At 39.2% G+C, this 23,247-nt stretch overlaps 1 protein-coding gene across 18 annotated transcripts in view; it reads left to right on the forward strand.

Annotated features, from left to right (window-relative positions):
- AIG1 (androgen induced 1) overlaps positions 1–23,247 on the forward strand; it is a 275,458-nt gene that overhangs the window by 121,631 nt on the left and 130,580 nt on the right. The window contains exon 4 of one of the 18 annotated variants that reach the window (XM_023183765.1): positions 860–1,995. The exons of the other annotated variants lie outside the window; for them this stretch is intronic. Within the exon in view, the coding sequence (XP_023039533.1) occupies positions 860–865 (6 nt within the window). The 3' untranslated portion in view covers positions 866–1,995. Of the gene's footprint in view, positions 1–859; positions 1,996–23,247 lie in introns of those variants that run through there. 18 annotated transcript variants of the gene reach the window in all.

Below are 23,247 nucleotides of genomic sequence, written 5' to 3' on the forward strand. Positions count from 1 at the left end.
GTGCTGCTGCTGATATTGCTGCTATCTCCATGTGCTGGGATAAACAGACCATTGTTAGTAGACATTCCTTCTGATACCTACCCTCTGCCATCACTACGTACATACTAATATGTCTTTTTTGCTCTTTTCTTTTTCCCCACACCAGTTTAACCCAAAAAGAGCCACTTCATTTCCTTAGGCTGCACTTCTAATGAATGCAGACATTTGAAAGGGGCCTGAACCGGATAACCTTTCGAGTTTTCTCTGGTTTTATTATTCTGTGAAGACAGTTTGGTGTAAATGATTTAAGAGGTTAGTCAGAATGGAATTCTGTGTTCAAATGGTCTTCTTCAATTTCTCTACTGAGCTCTACTCATAGGAAACGTAGAGTTTGTTGTGGGACTCATGAGGTTGTCCTCACAAGTACAGAGCACAGTGCCTGCCACACAGCAGGCCCAATAAATAAAATTAAACAAAGTTAATGTAAACAAAAGTAAAGTCTCCCTAGAGCTAACGATTTTAACTTATTACCATATGATAACTAGCAAGTTAGTGTCAATCTCAATCTAAAGTTTCAAGGAAAACTGCCCCGGTAGAAATCTTACATTTTTAGCAACACTGAATTTGTACTCCTAACAAAAAAAGTAATGAAATTCCTTAAAAACTGATATAAAATGTAAGTTACTAATCCTTGGACGGAGAATTCAAAACTTCCTTATTTATTGTTAAGAATTCCCCCTTCATTATACCTATTCGAAAGATCTTTGCTTAAACTCAGAATTTGACTGCTCATATTCACACATATGGCAAATATGAACTAATCAGACCACAGATATTTTGCTGCATTCCATGGTGTCTCATTTATTTGTTTAATTTGCAGCTATAGCAACTAGATTCCACCACTTTGGGCTTTTACACAGAACTACAGTATGATCAGCTTGGTTGAAGTTTGGCACTCGACACTCTGCTCAATTGAAGACATATGCACAAAATCACTTACCACATATTTTAACCTGTTTTTCACACTGGGTAGGTCTGTAATATTTGCATAAAAATATGAAAAGCAACCTTCTGCGGGGAGAGAAAGCAATTAAAAGATGTTGCGACCTTTCCTTCTGCAGCATTTCAAAGCTTAAAGTTTTCTTGGCATGCTTTTCAAATGCCCATCTGACTTTGAAGCAGGCTGCCGCTCCACAGAAAGCTTGCTCCAGCAATGACTAAAGGATTGACCTGGTGCCATGCATGCTGCTCTGCACAAGAAGGGCATTTGGAAATGACCTTGAAATGAAGTTTTGCCAAGTTGATGAAATACGGGCCTTCAAGAAGTGCCGTTTCACAAGTGATGTACAGAAGGGTATCTGCAGCATTGTCAAAAATTGCCCCTTAATTTGGTGTTAGATGAACATGAATTTTTAACTTCCATAAGGAATGATACTCACTCTTGATTTTATTAGTTGCATTTTGTAACAGGTTGGAAAAATTAGGTAATGGAAAACATTGGCATACCACTGTTATTTCTTTTAGGTGATTTTTAAAAAACATTTGCTGAAGGAGAGGTTGATGCTCAAAGGATACGATGATAAATGGAGAGATGGGAGTTTAAAATGAAGGATAAGCCACAAATGAGGATGAAGTTAATGGATAGAGAAAAGATGGGAGGAAGAGATATCTCTCTTTACTTGTAAGCTGCCCATCGATAAGATTTAGACTCCAGGAGGGGGGCGTTTCTTTCCTCAGTATGCACACTCATAGAGTAAACTGTTGTCGCTGTTTAAACATGTTAATTGATGTTGACATCAGTTGTTGCTGTATGGTTTTCCATTTTACTGAGTGATATATTTATGTTGCTGCATAATGTTGCCTGATTGCACTTCTCATGCTGGTGAAGTTGGCTGACATTTCAGACTCTGGATAACATGAAGCTGTGCTTTAACCTTATTTGGAAGTCAGGGTTAGCATGGCACTGGAAGGCTGCTTCAGGTTCCCTCCCTGTGACCTCCCTTCTATAACCCTGGCAAGGCTGAGACAGTCCAAGTTCGGGGCAGTCAAGGTGAGACAGCAGATTTCGGGGTACAAGTCATCTATTCTCTTATGCCAGCTCTACACTTCTTTTAAAAAATACACTTCTTTTAAAAAATACTAAATAAATAAATAAACTTCTTTTAAAAAAATAATAAATAAATAAATAAGACATCCAACCCTTCTAGAACTCTCTAAGGAGACTGTAGAAGACTTCTGGCCACTCTCATTTTTAAAATTCTAATAATCTCTACGAAGTAATCCTGGGAAACATACATCTATAAGACCAGGGAAACATACCGGCAATAGCAACTTCCCAGAATATTCCTTTTTACACTGCCTGGGATTTTTCAATAAGTAATTTGGTATTTCTATAAATTTAAAGTGGATTCAGTAAAATTAATGAATTTTTTTTCTTAAAAGCTCAAGCCTTCCAGACTCATCATTTTGTAGAGTTACGTAAGTAAGCCATGCAACTGAGATAAAAGTCAAAGTTATAGATTATGATTGTTTACACAACTGTTCACATTTTTAATTTTTTTATTTTTTGGAGACTTTTATAGAGTCTCATTGTGTCATCGAGGTTGGAGTACACAGTGGCACTATCATGGTTCACTGCACCCTTTGTACCCTCAAACTCCTGGGCTCCAGCGATCTTCCTGCCACAGCCCCCCAAGTAGCTGGGACCACAAGTGTGGACCACCACATCTGGCTACTTTTTTTTTATTTTTTTGTAGAGACAATGGGCTCACTATGTTTCCCAAGGTAGAGACAATGGCCTCACTATGTTTCCCAGGCTGGTCTCGAACTCCTGGCCTCAAGCGATCCTCCTGCTTCAGCTTTCCCAAAGTCCTGGGATTACATGCATGAGCTACCACACCCAGCCCCTGCTCACATTTTATATAGTAACTTATTTTAAGAACAGTAATGTATTTGCAAAATAGTTTTTTAATGCAGTAATTTATTATATATTGAAATCAAGCTTGATGATCTTTCATTAGGTTTTGCTGAGTATCATATGCTAAATTATTTGCTTATGAATTTTTCCCCAATTGCCTATATTTGGTAAGTTTGCATGCAAGGTTCTGACATAGAAAACTCAGAAATATTTCATCGTTTTACTTTACTATCCTTTTGATGTGTCTTAAAGGTGATTTGCTTTCAATTGCAGTATCATCCTTTTTTTCTGTACCTAAATGTTTTTAACTGAAGAACACAATTTCCCTCAAAACCCTCATCCCTAATTTAGAGCCCTCTTATTTTAATATGAGCCATTTTAAATGTATTTCCTGAAATACTTCTCAGCTTCGTAAATAAAGAAAAGATATATCTTAGTCTATTCAGGCTGCTATAACAGAATAGCACACATTGGGTGGCTTATAAACAACATAAACTTATTTATCATATTCTAGAGGCTGGGAAGTCTAAGAGCGGGGTGCCAGCATGGTTGGGTTCTGGTGAGGATCCTTTTCCAGATTACAGCCTTCCAGCTTCTTGCTGTGTCCTCACATGGCTGAAGGAACAAGGATTCTCTCTGGAGCCTCTTTTAAAAGCCCACTAATCCCGTTCATTGAGGACTCCACCCCAGTGACCTAATCACTTCCCAAAGGGCCATCTCCTAATGTTGAATCTCAAAATTCAACATATGAATTTTGAAGGGACAGAAACATTCAGTCCATAGCAGGATGAGAAATAGAAAGGAAAGTACAACAAAGAACATCAGCCATAAGGAACACCATGACTTCTGATATTTAATATCATGGATCACAGATTGCAGGAGTCGAGAGACAGAATAAAAAGACAAGGCCCAGGCCCGGTGAGCTTTTGATGCCTGAGACTTCTCATGCCCTTGCTCTCCCACTGACCTCAGTGCTCAGCACTGGCTTTCCTCAGGCAATATTTTCCATTTATCTTTTGGTGTAAACATTTTAGAGATGAGAGAAGTAGGGAGCTTATCATTATTTGGTCTGATCAGACAGTATCTTCACTTTTAAGTTATATTCAGAATTTCATTGTCCTGTTTTTTTTTTCTTTTTTTTTAAGAATTATATGAGATTATTTTTGTGTATGTGAATAAACTATAAAGTATTTTCTTACAAAAATCTTCGTTCAGTGTCCTGGCACAGCTCCTCCAGCTGAACAGGGGCCTTCTTTCCAAAGCCCCAGGTAAGGACTTTCTCAACCTGTATTCTAACATGATGGGATGTTGTCCTCTTTGCTTTCCTTTCTTATCATTGCAAACTCTCAAACATTTTCTACATTATCATCATTTATATTTATACTAGCACACATGTTTGAAAGAGATGTGATCCCCATTGAAAACTCTTTTCCGGCCGGGTGCAGTGGCTCAGGCCTGTTATCCCAGCACTTTGGGAGGCTGAGGTGGGCAGATCACGAGGTCAGGAGATCGAGACCATCCTGGCTAACACAGTGAAATCCCATCTCTACTAAAAATGCAAAAAATTAGCCGGGCGTGGCGGCAGGCGCCTGTAGTCCCAGCTACTTGGGAGGCTGAGGCAGGAGAATGGCGGGAACCCGGGAGGCGGAGCTTGCAGTGAGCCGAGATCGCGCCACTGCTCTCCAGACTGGGCGACTGAGCAAGACTCTGTCTCAAAAAAAAAAAAAAAAAAGAAAACTCTTTTCCTTTAAAAGCCATCCCATTTCTAGAGGTCTTGATGATGCTTTCTTCTTTCCATGCCATTGAAGTTACATTAATGTTGGTCAACCCTGGATGGCCTAGGTCTCATACTCAGAGGTTCTGATGAATTCTGTCTGGGATAAGACTGAGACACTATCTTTTTTTTTTTTTTTAATGCTCTCTTACATAGTTCTGAGCCACATTTGAAAATCTTTGAATTTGTTGATCTCACAAGCATCTCTGGGGTTCAAAAAATGTGGTTATTGGAAGAACACAAAGTAAGGGAAGCTGTCCTGGTGATATCTAGATCTGAGCTGAATGGAGATTATGGCAAAGAGACAAACCTGAGTTAATCCGCATAATCACGCACACATAACTCTAATGGGTTGGTTATAGGGTGGTATCTCTGCCTCAGTTTCTATTGCAATAAAATACTGGCACCATCTCAAGATTCTCAGAAAATTTAATTAATATTAATATTTAACATAAGATTAAAAGTGTACTACAAGTTTCAATTAGCATTAATCCTTTAAAATATGGAGTTAAATGATCTATAGCTACTTAAAGACTGCAGTTAACAGGGGACATGAGTTTTTTCTGGGTTAGATGAAACAAAATATAAATCTTTTATATAACTCAATTTCCTACAGAAAAAATCTTACTTGTCAGTGGGATTTTAAATTTTTATTTTATTTTCTTGGATCTCATTACTTTTCCATGAATCCTATAAGCAGAATTACAATGAAGTGAGTCATAGTCTTAACACTTTTTTGGAGCTTCTTCTGCCAAAGCAGCTTGGAATATAGAGGATTTTCAAAACTGTGTTTGGGGAACATGGGAAGGTATGGGAAAGAAAGGAAGGGTGGGAATCTAGGAGGAAAGAAGGAAGAAGGAAAAGAAAGGGAAAGGGACGAGAAGGAAGGACACAAAACATTTTACTTTAGATTACATTTAAAAAATCTTAATGGCATTTATAAATGTAAAACTTTTCTGGTATCTCATTTGCATGTTTTAGACAACCCTGAGGTGCAAATGATTTTGGGTTTCAAAAGTTTGTTCATGAGCCAGTTATTTGTAACTGGAAACACGTTTTCCCATGAAAGTTTTGTTATATAAGTGATAATTCATTTTTGAAGCTAGTTCCCAAACTCTCCTCATTCTGTTTTGAAGCTGAATTATCATGCATTTACAATGATAAACAGTAGATTATACAGTTGAAGACTTGTAGATGTAAAAAACATAAAAGCGATAAAATCAATTGTTTAATTGCTTTAAACTTTTAACTTTAGTGCTGGTGCTGGAGGGAAAGCAGATTTAATTTCAGGAGTCTGAGGGTGTTCAAGACATCTAAGGTTGATCTTTGAGAGCATCCGTCAAAGAAGCAGCAGCCATTCTCTCGGGAGGGCCTCTGCAGTCATGCTATGTGCTTCAATCTGGTCACTAAAAAGCCACATCCTTAGACTGAATGAATAAGTCCTCAACAAAAATGCCTTCTTTTCTTCCTAGGCCAGGCATGGTGGCTCACGCCTGCAATCCCAGCACTTTGGGAGGCCATGACAAGTGGATCACTTAAAGTCAGGAGTTCGAGACCAGCCTGGCCAAGGTGGTGTAACCCCATCTCTACTAAGAATACAAAAATTAGCCAGGCATGGTGGCACATGCCTGTAGTCCCAGCTACTCAGGAGGCTGACGCAGGGGAATCGATTGAAACGTGTAGGTGGAGGTTGCAATGAGCTGAGATCGTACCACTGCACTCCAGCCTGGGCGACAGGGTGAGACTCTGTCTCAAGAAAAAAAAAAAAAAAAAAAAAAAGCCTTACTTTCTTCCTATAACCAGTATCAATGGAGCACATATTATGTGCTAGGTGCTCCTCACTATTTATGCTAGCAGGCAAAACAGAAAGAACTCCTGTCCTTGTGAGTTTATAATCTAGTGAAGGAGACAAATATCCAAATACCTGTACAAGTAGATGACCTATGATCCATCCATTTTTATAAAAAGTTATTGTATGAACATTCAAGTCCATATAAATTTACAAGGAATAATGATGACACATAGAGGGTAGATCTGGGGAGTGGAATACATAAATCTTTAAGTAACTGCTAGGGGCCAGCCACTTCCATATGCTATCACATTTGTTCCCTAAGTAGCGCTGAGTGGGAGGGATCATCACCACCATTCCACAGGTGAGGAGCTGAGACTCAAAGGAGTTAAGGAATCTGTCCATGATGATCCAACCAAGAGCCCGGGTTCAAATGAAGTGTGTCCAGCTCCAGGCACTTTCTGCCCATCTAAACTGCCTGCTCTGCAAAACCACTCTGAAGATATTTTCTATTATTTTATTCAATGTGAGGGTATCCATGCAATAATCTCTTTCTAAAATTTAGTCATAGAAGCCATGTTGCCTCACCTGATAGTGATGCATTCCTTTCTGCTAATGAGAGCTCTTTCCACTTCTCCTCTGACACGGTTAGTGCCCTCAAGCCATAGCCAGCCTATCTGTGGCTTCAGGTACAGTTTTCTGTCTTTCATTCCTACCATATATTTTGTCTGATTCTTCATTTTGTCTTGACTTTCACCACCCTGAGCCTTTCATTGCAAGCTGCCTTGACCTTTTGAGAAGTAGTGAGAATATATAGAAAAGAAATAGACTTCTGTCGTGTAAATTCCACAAAGCTCTCTTTTTATATCCTCCACATGACCTGGAACAGGGCCTTGCACTTAGAAGTGAAAAATAACTATTGGTTGTTAAATGATCATAGCAATTCTGAAGGACAGTCCTGCTTATTTTAAGGAGAACTAAGAAGTTGATGGCTCTGGCTTTATATGTGAACTTCGTTGTAAAATGTACCACTCTCCTGTTCCTTAATAGAGATTTGTCTCTTGTATTTTCTTCTGTTACCACTCGTAAATGGAATGTGAAGGACAATGATCACAGCTTACATGCATCACATTCGTCCCTCTTGCTGTGCTAAGCCCTTTTAGACAGTGTTTATTTAATCCTCACAACCTGATTATTATCCCATTTCATGGAAGGGCATACTGAAGGTTAGAGAATTTCAGGGATTTAGGAGGAAAATGAGGAAATAAACTTTCTCCTGATGATTCAGCAAGATATAGGAAAAAAAATAGGGGAAGAAAAAGGACGTATATTTCAGTATAGATGAGAGATATAAATTGCTTTAAGTATAATCAGTAAAATGTGGGAGAGGCTGGAGAAAGTCACAAATGATTTATGAGGGCATGATTCTTTCTGCTTACCCCTGTATATTAGTCCACTCTCACATGGCTATAAAAATACTACCGGAGACTGGATAATTTATAAAGGAAAGAGGTTTAATTGACTTACCGTTCCACATGGCTGGGTAGGCCTCAGGAAACTTACAATCATGGCAGAAAGGGAAGCAGGCATGTCTTACGTGGCGGCAGGCGAGAAAGAGCAAGCATGTGAAGGAAGAACTGTCAAACACTCACAAAACCATTAAATCTCATGAGAACTTGGTCACTATCATGAGAATAGCATGGGGGAAACTGCCCCCATGATTCCCATCCCCTCCCACAAGGTGCCTCCCTTGACATGTGGGGGTTATGGGGATTACAATTCCAGATGAGATTTGGGTGGGGACACAGAGCCAAACCAAATTGCCCTATCATGTTGATGAGCAGGGAAAAGTCCTGTGCAAACTGCTGTTTTAAAATATGAGACATTCTCTTGTCAGGTGATCATAACTTGGGTTGACTTATAAATTTCTCGAATCTATCTATTTATTTGGATAATTTCAAGTTGAGTAGTTTATGTGTGGATAAAAACCTAAAGGTCTCTATGGTTCCTCTGGCCTGGCTTGTGTTTTTGGGAGTCCCCCAAGATGCTGTAACCCCAGGACCCCTGGAGAACCTGAACATGTGCTTGATCTCTCCACGTCACGGCAGGTGGCCCCCAGCATGCTGCCTGTCATCACTGTCCCTGATGCTGTCCTGCAGCAGCACCCCAAGCCTCTCTAGGCACATCTGCAGCTCTCTAGACCAGAACCATAAAGAAACAAGGTTTTCTCTGTCTAGTCCCACTGGAAAGAGGGAGAAGCCCCGTTGTGAGCAGTACTATGGGGGAGTCCCTAGAAAGTGGCCCTCACCCAGAGAATGAAGAGGCATCGTAGTAAGAGATTAACCCATTCATGGAGATTGGCCCAACACATATTTATTTAACCCCTTGTTTCTGGGATTGTTCTGGATATTGACTGGGTTCCTCTTGAAAAAGAACAGCCAATAAAGGCGGGGAAATTAAAGCTCCTTGGAAGGGTGGAGAAGTGAAGAGCTCTGGGACCACTGTAAAGGCTGAAGGTGGGAGTTTAGGGTGGCTATGGTGATTTAGGGAGCAATTTCCATTTCATGCTGAGTCTAGGGAATTCAGAATATTTACATATAGCTGGAAGAGGAGGTAAAGGTGGAGCATAGCTGGAGGTGTGATTAGAGAAATAAGCAGGGGTTCAGATCCTGGAGACTCCTACATACCAAAAACTAGTTTAGGTTTTACCCTCTAGGAAACAAGAAGTAAGGCTAAGTTGTGTGTGAGTACAATGATTAGTTTACACACTGGAGAAATGGGAAAGAAAGGAAACGTGACTCAGTGTTATCCTGATGGCTTTGGGGAATTTTTGAAGAGTTTTAAGCAGGGGGAAGTTGGGGTCAGATGAACATTTTAGCAGGCTTCCCTCTCCAGGGCTGCGGGAAAACGTTGACAAGCACAGGCTGGATTTAGGAAGGAACAGAAGAAGGCTGAGAGTGGAACCTTGGCGACCGGCCACCCTGAGGGAGCGCGGGGGAGGACACAATGCAGGGAAGCTGGGAGGGAGCCCTTGCCAGGGAGGGAGAAGATCTCAGAGAGGAGGAGTGCAGGGCAGCCGAGGAGAGCACTTCCAGAAGGAGGCAGAGCTGGCAACGTCCTGGGCACAAGGAGGTCTGACCAGACAAGGACACTGGCTGGCAGAGGTGCTCCCGAGTGCCAAAGTGATGACAAGAAAAGCCACCAGAAGAAAAGAGGAGCCTTGCTTGGAAAACAAAAAGCAATTAAACATCTTGTCATGTGGCAATTTTTTAGGGGAAAGATGATGGATGGCTTCATCTTTTACTTGATCCCGAAGCAAGGACAGATTGAGAAGTGGTTTCTGAGGGGCAGATGATTTTCCCCTCTGGCCTTGCCTCCTTCTGACCTTCTATTTTCTCCCAGTGAAAGAGGTACTGCTTCTGGCCTGTGGCCTTATTTAGCTGGCTCGGAACTTTTCCCAGCTTCATGATAATGGCCTTTGGTGCTCTTTCTACTGCTTAATGTGCTGTCACCCAGAATAATTCTTTTCTATATTGATCTGAGTGGTAATCTATAAATAAAAAGGAGAAATCATAGGAGAACTTGCAGAAAAATGGGAAAAAGTAGTTATTTGTTTCGCCATTTCTGGAGGGGAGGAGAGAGAATCTTTAAAATAATCTCCCATTTGTGCCTTCTAATTTGTCAGCACATCACAAGCAACAAAAGCAACACACACACACACCCCTATGATTTGATAAATTGGAAAACTGGCTGCACGACTCAGATTATATGTCTTTCTTTAAAATTTTCTGAAATCTGATGTAGATATTTAAGAGCCTTCAGAAATTTCCATGTGCGTGCCATTAGAGATAAGCCAATTGTTTTTGAGGGGATTCAAAAAAGGAAATGTACTTTATCTAAAGAGATGAAATTGGACTCAACTTGGAGAAATGGTTCTCTGACCAGATGTCATTTAAAGGCATTGCACTTTGGACTCCAGGCGTTGACTGTTTCTCAAGATAAATATGCATCTAGGAACCAAGAAGGGCATTTTCAAAGATTGCTGTGAGTTGGTATTATAATGTGCTAAGCACACCCCTGACGTCTTTGGAGGTCTGAGCATACAGATGAGACATAAATGCTTCTTAGTTCCTTCTCATAATTTCTCTGATCTTACTGGCAATAAAAGAAAAAAGAAAAAAAAAAAAAAACTCTTCAGGAGCATAAAATGTTATTGAATTTGCAGCAGTCGTCATGGTTACCTGCATAGTTTCATTGCTTTATTAATGTGTAATTCCTCTTATTTCTGGAAATATCATTATAGTGAAACATAATAGTCTGCAGCCTCTTAGCGAGTTCTCTGTGTATCTCAGAGATGCTGACAATGGCTGTGATGAATGTGTGTGTGGTTTCCGGGTCACCTGCATGCTGATGATCCAGCAACTGGGACATCATTGTTTAGGAAAAGACAACTTGAAGCTAATGACTCTTGAGAATCCCTTGAAAGTTCAAACGTTTCTCAACACAAATGTCCTTATTGTTTTTTTCCATAGGACAGTAATCCAAGGCTTTACTCTTTTTCTAACTGAAATAATTGATGTTTTCTTACATTAAAACTTTTTAAAGCAATTATTTTTACTTACTAAAGTCACTTTGAAATGCTCAGGAAACTTTTTCTGATCAATTCTTTTTAAAATGACCTTTATTAAATTTGTTTCTTGTATCATAGAAGGGCTTTTTGAAGACACTGTTAGTAGAAGTTTTTGAGCAAGTTTTTCTAAGTGTATTCTCTCACTACTCAAGTAGAAGATGAATAAAATAGTTCATTAACTTATCTGTCAGGCCAGCTGCTTAGGGCATACTGATCCTCATACTCATTTCTCTTTTTCTTGGGCACTCAACCAGAAGACATTTTTCAGCATCCCCTACAGTTGGGTCTGGCCATGAAAATCATGAGACAATGGAATGTGAGTGGACATTATGTAATAATTTGCAGATCTGGCCCATAAACACCTCCCACAGATCCTCTAGTCCCTTATTTCCAGGTTGGTCGGTAAGTCTGCCAGTCTAGATCCTTGAATAATTGGGTAGAACAGAGCCTCACTGTAGGTCAGGAACATCTGTTGTTACAGAAAGGAGACAAAGCCTCTGAGATGTGAGGGTTCTGTATTCCATCCGCTGGTGTTGCCCTATCTGATGCATGCTTATCAACATTTCTTCTAAGTGGGCCATATAATCTTTGGGAGAAAGTCCATATTTTTCATCCATGAGTATCTCCCATAACTTCTTTCATAAGCTATAAAAAAGAAGTTGGTGTTGTATACCCCAGGACTTCCCAATCAATGTCCTGTGGTAGTGTTGCTGTTTTGGAAGAGTCCTGGAGACTTGAATGGCTACAGCAATAGTGGATATATTGAAAATTATCAGACCCTGTGACTTATGTGCACAGAGAACCAAAGGAAAGGAAATTTATCTTTTCTGGATACTTCTGTGTACCAAGTACTATGTTCAGTCCTCTGTTTACTCTCTATAATTGATCTTCGATGGACCGCTATCATTCCATTTTACAGATTTTTAAAGTGTCATATAGTTTAAATAACTTCTTCATAGCTAAGAGGTGGCAAGGGAAAATGCAAACAAAAGTTTGCCTGGAACCAAACCCAGCCAGCCTTTCTACTTTGCTGCTTCCCGTGGCGTATGCTCAGTTAATGTCTGTTGATCACCATGCTCCAGGACAGCATCTGACAGCTAGTAATAATTGGAAACATACACAGACAACATTTGATTATCTGTGGCATTGGGAATAGATGCTCTTATTCAGTTGTTAGAAAAATCATAAAACTGACATTGTTGAGTTTTACATTCTATCGATATCAGAACAGCTGTTTTAACAGATATCAAAATCATTTAAATTGATGGTCTGGAGGTTAGCAGGCCAGTTCTTCCTCATGAGGTCATCTAGGGCCCCAGACTCTTTCATCTGGTTGCTTGTGGATCTTCTGAGGTTGTTCCTTATCTGCACAGTGGCAGATGACCTACCACACCATGTCTGCATTTAAGCCATTAGGAAAGAGGGGATGAGAGGAAAGGGCACATTTCTTTCCAATTAAGGTCATGACCCAAAAATTGCACACATCATTTTTGCTCCCAAAAGTTGCAGGGTTGCACGGACGTCTAACTGCAAGTGAGTCTAAGAAACATCATCTGTAAGTACCAGTATATCTATTCTTGTGGAGGAAGGGGATGAGAGAGATTGTGGGACAAATAGCAGCCTTTGCCATACCTTCTTTCCTGTCCTAATCATTGATAAACCTACAAATAAACTGCAAAATAGATCCAAAACTGCAGTAGCAGAAAAGGGAAGGAAATGAATCATGGAAACTAAGTAATTCAGAAATTGAAGGTCTCCTTTCTCCTTAACCTCTTCCAGTGCATATGCTAAAAGAATCAACAGTTCATTTCTTGCATTAAGTTGCTTTAAAATAAGCTATAACTATTCAAAGAATCAGTATTCTTTGAATAAAATGATTGCAATGAATTGAAAATATATGAACAAAGACTAGGATGTTATTAAATGATTAGAATTAATTTTATTAGGTTTGATATATGATAAAATTATAAAACAAAACCTCATCTGGTAAAGACATTTACTGAGATATACATAAGTGAAATGATACAATGTCTGAAATTTGCTTTAAAATACTCCAGCAAAAGATGGGGGCGGTGATGATGAATAGTTGAAATTAAATTGGTAAAAATGTTAGTTGTTGAAGCTGGATGATGGGTTCATAGGGGTTTATTATGCTATTCTTTCTACTTTTATGTGTATTTGAAATATTCCATAATAAAAGCTAAATAAATACTTGTTCCAAGAAACAAAAATAGTTTTTGGCTGTGTCCTGATTTTCATATGAGCTCATTTCTGTACTCCAGTTAAGTGCTTTCTTAAGTGTCCGGCATATTATTTATTCTGCATGCGTATACAAGAAAACTTATTATCATCTAAAGAATTCATTAACAATTTGCTTTTGAGTCAACTAAGCAAGATTTTGGTGAGTGGCCGCTTCATCCAGTGATAGAAGGGCTGTAAAAAGCAAGTAAGATAAGGCCCCTCTCAACAAGTTTAAAGTCGACTCAGGCAAACAAGACAGTCCCTCAGATAAATATAATTTAAGCGAAGTATACAAGAAGGCTTAAATGTTAGGAGATCACATCAAATTAGAAGGATCAGGAAGAGTTTCCTGGATTAGATAGTATAAGCTTTAAAGGAAGGGTAGGCTTTTGACAGATGGAAGTGGTGGGGAGAGTGGGACCACCAGGAGAAAGGCTCCAAGCCAAAGAACATGTGATAGTTTCCTGGCGACAGGAAAGAATGATATGTTTTTGAGCATGGGTATCTGGATGTCTCATTAGAGCAAATCAGGAAGTGAAGAGGATCTGACTGAGAAAATTGATACTTTTTATAAGGATGTGTAGTTTTGAGACACTGGTGCATCTCAACATGAGATGTTCATCTCAAAATACAGTATTGGAGCACAGAGAAAGGTTAGTGTGGATACTTAGCCACCGAAGTTGAAAGTTGAAGTTGTAGGTAGAGCATGAGTTTACTCCTGAAGAGAATAGAGAAAATACTTTTTAAGCCAGTTTTATTGGAGTAGAGGATGGAAATTATGACATCATTGTGAAAACGACATAATGATTTCAGTTCACGTTAAAGATACTAGGAGTCACTGGTGTAGCAAGAGCTATATTCCCTGCACACCCCCTCTACTGAATTCTCAGTACTTCCTTATCCACACAGTGCCGCCATATCTCTACTTTCTTTCTCCTTTCTCCTTCACTCTAAGCTTCTCCAAAGAGTTGTCAACCCAGAATATTTCCACTGCTTGACTTCCATTCATCTTTCAACTGACTCTGAATCAGAATTCCTTTATCATGCCACTGAAGCTGTTAGTTATCAGTGACTGCCACATTGACCAATTCCATGAACACTTTTTACACCTCAGTTCCCTTGACACTCTGAGCAATGCTTGACCTATCAGGTAAGTCCCACTTCCTTGGAACTCTCTCTTCCTGGCTTCTTGTTTTGCTTTTCCATTTCTTTGTAGGCTCCTCCTCTCCTGGACATTTACATATTGCATTGCTTCAGGACCATTGCTGGACTCTCTCTCTCTTCCTACAATCTCTTCTGGAGGGAATTCTTCCTACTCCACAGTTTCACCCAACAAAAGTCAACAAAGCACCCACATTTATATCTCATTTGAGTTCTAAACCTACCAAGTATCTCACGTGGATTTCCCATAGACATTTCATATGTAACACAACCATATTGAAAGTTGGACTCCCATATCCCTCCCAAACCTATTTCCCATCTCAATAAATATCAGTCATTGCCATCTACCTTGCTGCTCAAGGCAGTAAAGTAAATCATTTAGTTTGCAAAGAGTCCATGGGACAATTCTATCAGGAAGCCCAAGCAGATACCACTTTATTATGAAATATCTTTGAACCCCAGACTCTTCCCAAAGTGGCTAAAGTTTGTAGGCCTTAAAAAGAAAAGCTCCCAAACTGAGTACAGTGGCTTGTGCCTGTAGCCCCAGCTATTTGGGAGGCTGAGGTGGGAGGATCACTTGAGCCCTGGAGTTTGAGGCTATAGTGAGCTATGATCATACCACTGCACTCCAGCCTAGGTGACAGAGTAAGACTCTGTTTCAAAAAAAAAAAAGTCTTAAAAATTAAAAAAATAAAGCTTTCTGATATAACTTCATTGCTACATAGCTGTTTGATTTAGGCACCAGTGCTAGCTTTAAATTTAAATCTGTGGTTGGCTTTGCACTATATATTTTTAAAGGATGTTGTGGGCTACTTATACTGAGAAGCTAAGCTCTTTGAGTCTGACCACACTTGGTTACAGACAGGATTATCCTCAATAGGCCCCATAAGTAGAAGGCACCCCACGAATAATCTGAGAGATGCAGATGTTGCTCTTCTATCCATCAGATTAGAAATCCACAGGTGTGGACATCTCCAAAACCTTTACTATGCCCAACGTTTACTAATGCTTAATTCTCCTCTTTGGTAAGGACCTAGGGATCCTTTCCTTCCTATCTCACTAGGTCTTGAGAGAATGAAATTAAAGTAGGCTTCCATTTTATTCATGCCTCATCAATCTGCATTCTCGGAAAGGCACAATGATTTGGTGGAAAGACAGCTTGCTTCTAGTTCCACCTCAGGAACTAGCAAGTTAGTTGTAAATCTGATCAATAGAGTCATCCTTACCTTTTTTCTGTACTTTCCTCCACATCAAACACATCAGAATACATCAAACACATCAGAACAACAAACTCTGCTTGAGTATTTGCTTTGTGCCAGACCCTGCCCTAAATAACAGATGAGGGAAATGAGGCTTAGAAAGTTAGTAAATGGCACAAAGATACCCAGTTAATGCATACCCACAATTTAAATTCAGGCTATTCAAGTCTACTCTTAACTCTCTTATACCACGTTGCAGAGAAACGACTTCTGGTTTTCTTCATCCTCTCATTCCTACTGTGCCATTGATGTAAGAGGTACCATCAATTTAATTTAATAACAGTTTTCAGTAAATAAAGTAAGCACCACCATATCAAGTGTAGTTATAGTGGGCCTGTCTTTTAAAATCCTAACCAATGTTTTTTTTCCTTCTTGGTAATTCCTTTTTTACTTCATGTCCCTGAAGCTAAAATCCTCAGGGACAGCTAATCACAAAAAAACAGGCAGATTCTTGGCTATTGACTTCTAAAATTGGGTCATGCAACTCATAAAAGATAGCCAGGAGCCAGGGTTAGTTTTTGGTTTGGTTTGGTTTTAATTATAAGACAGAATTTGTTAAAGATAAACTTTAAAAATTTTCTTCAATGTTTCCTTTGCATATCAAGAACTAAAGCCTGACAATTCTCACATCAACAGTAGAGTTTGGGGAGAATTAAGGATGATGTCAGAGAAGCTTCTTGTCCCAAAAGAGATTATGTTTTAGCTGCTGGCAGGAGGAGAATCTGCAGTTTAGATGCTGAAGGATGCTGAGAAGGTTCTACATTCCCTGGTGCCCCTGGAATGGGAGATCACTGAAACCCCAGAAGTGTTTTGAGAAATCCCAGCATACAGGGAACCTGGGTTTGATTTCTAGAGCATCGCTTCCCAGGAGAGGAAGCAAGCAGCATCCCAGAGGGCAGCAATCACTAGTGAAGGTGTCCCAGCAACATGGAAAACATTTTAAGATTCATGTCCTGAGAGACCGCTCTGAGAGGGTCAGAAGGGCCTTGGTGACCTGATGAGGGAATATCATCAGTAAATTTGATGTGGATTCTCTGTGCTGGAGGCTGTGGAAACAGAAACAATGTCCACAGCAAAAGCAATGTGGGTAGAAGTCTCCATCAAAGATGAGCAGGTAATGAACCAGGTACCTCCCCCATGAGGCCATGATACATATGGCCTTCTTAGAATTACTATCCCAGGAAAAGATAAGGAAAGTTAGAACTCTGATTTGACCATGTTTAAATTCTGAATTTGACTGTGAAATAACTGAACAACATTTAATCTCTTGGAAATGGCTGTAGTTTCAGCAGCTAAATTACTGAAGGTCACATAGCTAGAGAGTCTCCATGTTTCCTACAGCTAAATGGAATAGTGGCTTGAGACCTTAAGTTAAATTACATTCAAGAAAGATAAAGGATGATTACAAAATTCGCCTTTTGACTTTCCACCTTAATTTCAAGATGCAAGTAAATTTCAGTATCAATAAAATGTTTTAGACTGGAAGAAGTGCAAGATATATTCTCATCTCTCCATCTCTACTACCAGTGCCTAATCTATGTCTTACCTATACTGTGCCCTCTAAACTGGGGAGATTAGGCTCTTTCTATGTACTTAGGAGCAAGAAAACTAGACCCAATGGATGGAAGCTTTAAAAACACAGAATTCTGTGTAGAATCAGAGAGAGTTTCTCACAGTCTCAGATATCCAGAGATAAAATGAACATCCTTGGTTGGAACCATGAGCCATATCCTTTGAGACGCTGTATCATGGTTGAGGCACCTACAACAAAGAAGGGACCTTATGAAGAAGAATTCGACAGAAGACATGGCTGGATGATTTTGGCCTTTTACATCTCTTCCAATTTTGAAATTCTACCACTTTATAATGGAGGTTGTGAAAACCAAATTGCCATGTGTTTACAGAGTGGGAAGTGAGAAAATAAAAACTGTAGGTATAAAGTAGTCTTTTAGAGATAGCTACCACTGAGGGAAGCAGAGCTTTATCGTGTAGTATGGTGGGACTGAGGGAAGATTTTTAACACTGGGAAGAATTGAACAGATTTGTAGATAGAAGAAGGAAGGGAATTAGTTAAAAAATGCAAAACTAAAGGTTAGAGAGGGCTCTGTTCCAGTATCCACTGCTGTATAATGTACTTCCTCAAAACTTCGTGACTTTAAACAATTATCACTTTGTTATAGCTTAGGATTGTGTTGATCTGGAATTGAGGCAATGCTCAGCAGGGTGATTCTTCTGTTCCAAATGTGGATGACAGAGGTGACTCTGTGGCCTTTGGCTGACACTGTATTGTGCCCTTGGTGGGAATGGCTGGAAGGCTGTGCTCAGCTGGAACTGTTGACCAGAATGCCTACATGTGGCCTCAACAGCCTCTTAGGGTAGTCTGAATTCTTTTTGGCAACTTACAGTTCCCAGGGCAGTATTCCAGGTGAAACTGCCAGGCTTCGTAAGCCCTAGACTCAGAAGGCCAGAGCATCACTTCTGCTGCTTCTTATTGGTCATCAGTCAAGTCCCTAAGGCTAGCTCAGGTTCAAGGGTAAGAACCAGATGCGCCTCACAGTGGAAGGAGTAAAAAGAATGTATAGGCATCTTTCATCTCCCATACAGACAGTTGATAGAACAAGATCCTGAACAATGTGCGGAGTCCAAATTGAGAGGAAAGGTAGAGTGATTATCTTTAAAATGGGGGAGGGACATGTCCACTTCAGAGATAAAGACAAAGAAAAGGGGTTCCAGAAGGTGGAAATAGAAATTTTGAGATGAAGATGAGGGAAAGGAGAAGGAGTCATTTCTACAGTTAAGTAATCCAAGCCTATCTAGTAGAAGAGGAGTTTCACATAATAAAAATTATGTTACCCACCCTCCATGTCTTTTACCTCTGGGTTGTTTCCTCATTCTGATAATATATTGTCACTGATTTTACCAGATATATCTTCCACAGACTTCTGTCTGAAAACGCTGTCTGCAAGATTTCTGGCTGAGTTGTTCAATGCCTTTTGTGTACCAAACACATGTAGCACACCAAACTCTGGTGTAGTCCAGGGCAGTGGGGCAAGTAAATTGTCTTCCCTGGAAAATATGTCCATCTATATTCCTTATTCCCAGTCCATGCTTTTAAGGGATAGAGCACACCAGCCATGAACCAAGGCTGGGAGTAGCAAAACATGAAATCTGCTTTCTACAAATTATCCAGATAATCTCTTCCAATCCCCTTCTGGATGAAAAACAGAGCCGCATGAGGGTGACAGCCTGGCAGGTATTCAAAGCTGCAATGACCATGGCTTGGCTCGTGTTGTATCCACAGAGTTGTTTGACTGGGTTAATTTATACAGTTTTTCCTGTATGAGTCCTTTTGATAAGTATCTTTAGAAGTTTCTAATTCATTTTAAAGGAATGTTTCTCTTTGGCTTCATGTCTCATTCTTTTCACATTATATGTTCCGGTGATAAATGATGTATGCGTAAATATATTACCTTTGCTCAATCAGTGTTTTCTGTTGTTGATGTAAAGTACACAAATTGGATTGGTTTCAGGATAGCTGAATTTGGAATGTGACATTTTGCCAAGTCAACATCACACTCGCCCATACAATGCAGATGTGGATTTTGCAGTTGTTTTGTTTTTAAAATTGTATATGTCTGCGGTGCCATTGATTAATGTAATATTGCGTTAATGTGCTATTACAACACTCCAGGGCATTCATGAGGTCTTTCAGCCAGCAGCAAAGAATTCCCCAAACAAAAGCTTTTAATAAAATACAGATTGCAGGGCAAAGAAAAGTATCAACTATGAGAATTTATGGATAGCAGAAGTGCTTGAGGAATCAACTTTTGATGGCCTTGCCAATGGAAATACTGTGTAATTGTTATGTTATTTCATTCCCCTCCAAATCATTAGAAATCATCTATCTATTCATTTATTGAATCTGTGTTTTTAAATGACCAAGGTATTATGACTGTGTTGATCCATGACTTCTCTTTTTCTTATTAAGTTTCCACTTGCTCCAGTGCTTGTATAGATACACTGTCAGATCCAAAAGGTCAGTGAAGGCTGACACAGCCACATGTGTGACATGGCATTAACTGCAGAAATTAAAATTGAATCCGTCACTGTCCATTGTAATAGCTGGCAGGCAACTTTCTACAACGCAGTGTTGATGTAATTCTGGCATGGAGTCATTCTGGATCTATTTTAAGTAACAACTATTTTTTTTTTCCCCTTTTCAAGGTAGTTCGTAATCTTCAACCATTGCATTTTCTCTATCACAAAACTCTGGAATAGTATTTTTCTAAATCAATTAACTGATGTAAAATTTAAGTGAATAAAAATATCCTTGGTATAATATACTCAACTTTGTAAATATAGGTGCCACTGCCAGCCTGATAACAGAAGGGCATAAATCCAACTCCACTCATTTTCAGATTTCAGAGGTTGGTGGTAGTATTTTCAAATATTCATTTAATAAGAGAAACAGAGGCAACTCTTTGCTTTTTTGGCATAGATCTACCACAGCCTTGCAGTGGATTAACATTCAGAAAGTAACATTTCTCCTTTTAACCCTCTATAACTTGTAAGATCAGGAAGAAAGCAAAAAGATACAAAAACAAAAAGCATAGAGGTCTTTAATTTAAAGAAAATTTTTCTGTAACCAAGTTTTATGAGTCAGCATTTTGATATAAATAATTTACAGCAATAATTATGAGATCATGAAGTTCAAGCATGCAGAAAACCATTTCATGGTCTTTGGTAATAGGGCTGATGGAGGCCAACTTACACGAGCTAGGCCACTGATTGTAATAATGTGCCTTCAGAAGTTCAACTAGCATTGATGTTTAGAGTGGAGACAAAATAGAAGGCATTTCTCTTATATTTCAGTGCTTTTAGATCTGGATATTTTTTAATGGGCACTGCAAAATAAATGTCAATTAAGATGTCATAAGTAATATAAATTCGAGAGATATTAAGGTGCTGCCCCTGTATCCATAAGAGTGGTACATGGAGCATGTTGAGGAACAAGTGAGGGGAGTTGTATCACACCCTCCAGGTAATCTTCTTTTTGTGAATGCAGTTTTGTTCCCCTCCTTTGCCCCAGTTGCAATGACTTAAGACTTAGATTCCATTCCATGACTGTCTTGCTAAAACCACCAGATAGAATACCTTCCATGTCCCAAATATACAGTCCTCTTGTGTTTTTCTGGTGTTTGTATTCCCATAGTTGCAAATAAAAAGTATATTTTTAGTTTTAGAATTTTCCTTTCCATTAAAAAAAAATCCCTGAAGATTTGTGGCACCACTGTTATTTCTGTTAATGTCATTGCTTCCATAGCAGCAAGCAAAGACTTTGTAAGAAACTATGTTTACAAAAAGCAGTTATCTAAGTGAACATTATAGCTACATGCAGCAAACTTTCAATTTAGATTTCCTGTAACCATTACAACACACACACACACACACACACACACACACCCCTATTCCTTCCCATTTGTGTCACAAATACAGTGTCATCAGCTATATCCTCGTGTCCAGGAGCAAGGTGGAACTAGTTATTTGGGCTTCCATAGCAGAATGAAAACTCAGGCAACTTACATTCTTGGTCATAGAAGGTGAGTTCTTCCCTGATCTCAGATTCCAAATGGGAGTAGAATATAAAATCATGAGTTTGTGCTGATCCTTAGGGTAGATTTAAGGAAAAATTAGAAAAGAAATGAAGAAAATAAATTCTCATTTTTTTCACAGTACATTTTGCTAAGCATAAAACATAACATTGACAGACATAATTCATTTTGCCCAAAAGGTTTGTTACCCTCAGAATTTCAGTCAGTAGAGTCATGTCTTTAATTTAGGATATTTCAGACTTGCTTTACCATCTTCTAGGTGAGAGATTTTAGTGGCCATTCTATAGAGAGATGAAAATGTCTGTCTGTATAAAGGGTAATTTCTAATTGGCTATAACTCAATATGAAATGAGACTAGAATGCCATCTAAAGCATTCTAAGGAATGCACTGTAGAGGCTTTTTCTTCTTGTGAGTAAGACTGGCCTTCTTGAATGTTTCAGTGTGCCTTGTTGTTACTAATTTTCTCTGAAAAAAATGAATTCTGAAATCTTTCTAATGAACACTGCCCATGTTCTATTGCACAGGTAAAAGGTAAATATGAAATAAAATTATCTTTCTACAGTATTTTCAAACAACACTCTTTATTAAATAATCTAACTTAGCAACTTCTGGCCACAGAACTCTGTAGCCATTGGGTAGAAGTACAAGCAAAATAAGAGCCATAGGCCACTTTCTCCCTTTCTGCTGAGAGCTTACATTTGTATGGAGAACACAGCCATGAATTCAGAATAAGATAAATACATACAAATAAAAGAGGCAAAGTGACACATATGCAGCCAACTGTGTTATATAATCAGGAGCAGGAAGGGTCAGTGATGCTAGGTCTTGTTAGACTGTCAAGGCTTAATTCTTATGAGACATTTTAAAGAACGGAAGGCTGTAATTTAGTGAGGAGGAAGAAAAGCATTTGTCAGATACATCCAGCAAAATAGTGGCATCATAAAATCAAGCAACGCTGCAGAAATTAAAAATTAAACTTACCATATTCATACTGCATAAAAGCAACCCCATAAAACTGTCTAATCTCACACTTCATCCATCAAAAGCCTTTCTAAACCATTTTAGATATTTTCCCCCAGCTATTCTAAAATTCACTTTCCTTATCTGGAAAATGATCTCCTCGGATCCTTAAAAAAAATCTCCATTTATAATTCAGGAAAATTGCCACAGCCGACAGAAATGAAGGTGGTGGAGTGCTCAGGGAAGCTGCAGGAAGAAGCAATTGCTGAGAGGAGATGAAGAAAGATCACCACCCTGGGTCCTGCAGTAGCCAAATGGCAGCAGCTAGACATAGAGGATAGGCAGGAGAAAGGCTGGGACGTTTCGCCTCTGGAGCCTGTTGTATTAAGAGCAGGGCCCCCTGAGTGTCTCTCTGCACTGGGAAAACTTTTAGTTAACCTAGAAGGTTGGCTGAAGTCACCTCACCCCTGCAGTTCCTGCAATAAAGAAAACACAGTCCTTGCTCTGACCCTTTAACAAGAAGCAAATATATATAGTTGTGATCCATTTACCAAGTACTGAATTTACCAAACATCTCTTCTATGTAGGTATTGAACAGGATACTAAAATCATGGTCATGGTCACCCATTATATCATTGTGGTAGGCAGACTCATGTCCCCTAAAGGAGTCTTAATCCCCAAAACTTGTGAATATGTTGCATGGTAAAGGAGAATTAAGGTTTTAGATGAGATGCAAATTGCTAATCAGCTAACTTTAAGATAAGTAGGTTATCCTGGATGATCTTAGTGGGCCCATTGTAATCACAAGGACCTTTAAATGTGGAAAAGGGAGGCAGAAGAGTCAATGTCAGAGTAATATGATGTAAAAAAACTTCACTGTATATTTGTTTGAGTTCTTTGTAGATTCTGGAAATGAGCCCTTTG

Source organism: Piliocolobus tephrosceles, chromosome 5 (assembly GCF_002776525.5).
Source record: "Piliocolobus tephrosceles isolate RC106 chromosome 5, ASM277652v3, whole genome shotgun sequence".
In the NCBI taxonomy this organism is placed as follows: domain Eukaryota; kingdom Metazoa; phylum Chordata; class Mammalia; order Primates; family Cercopithecidae; genus Piliocolobus; species Piliocolobus tephrosceles.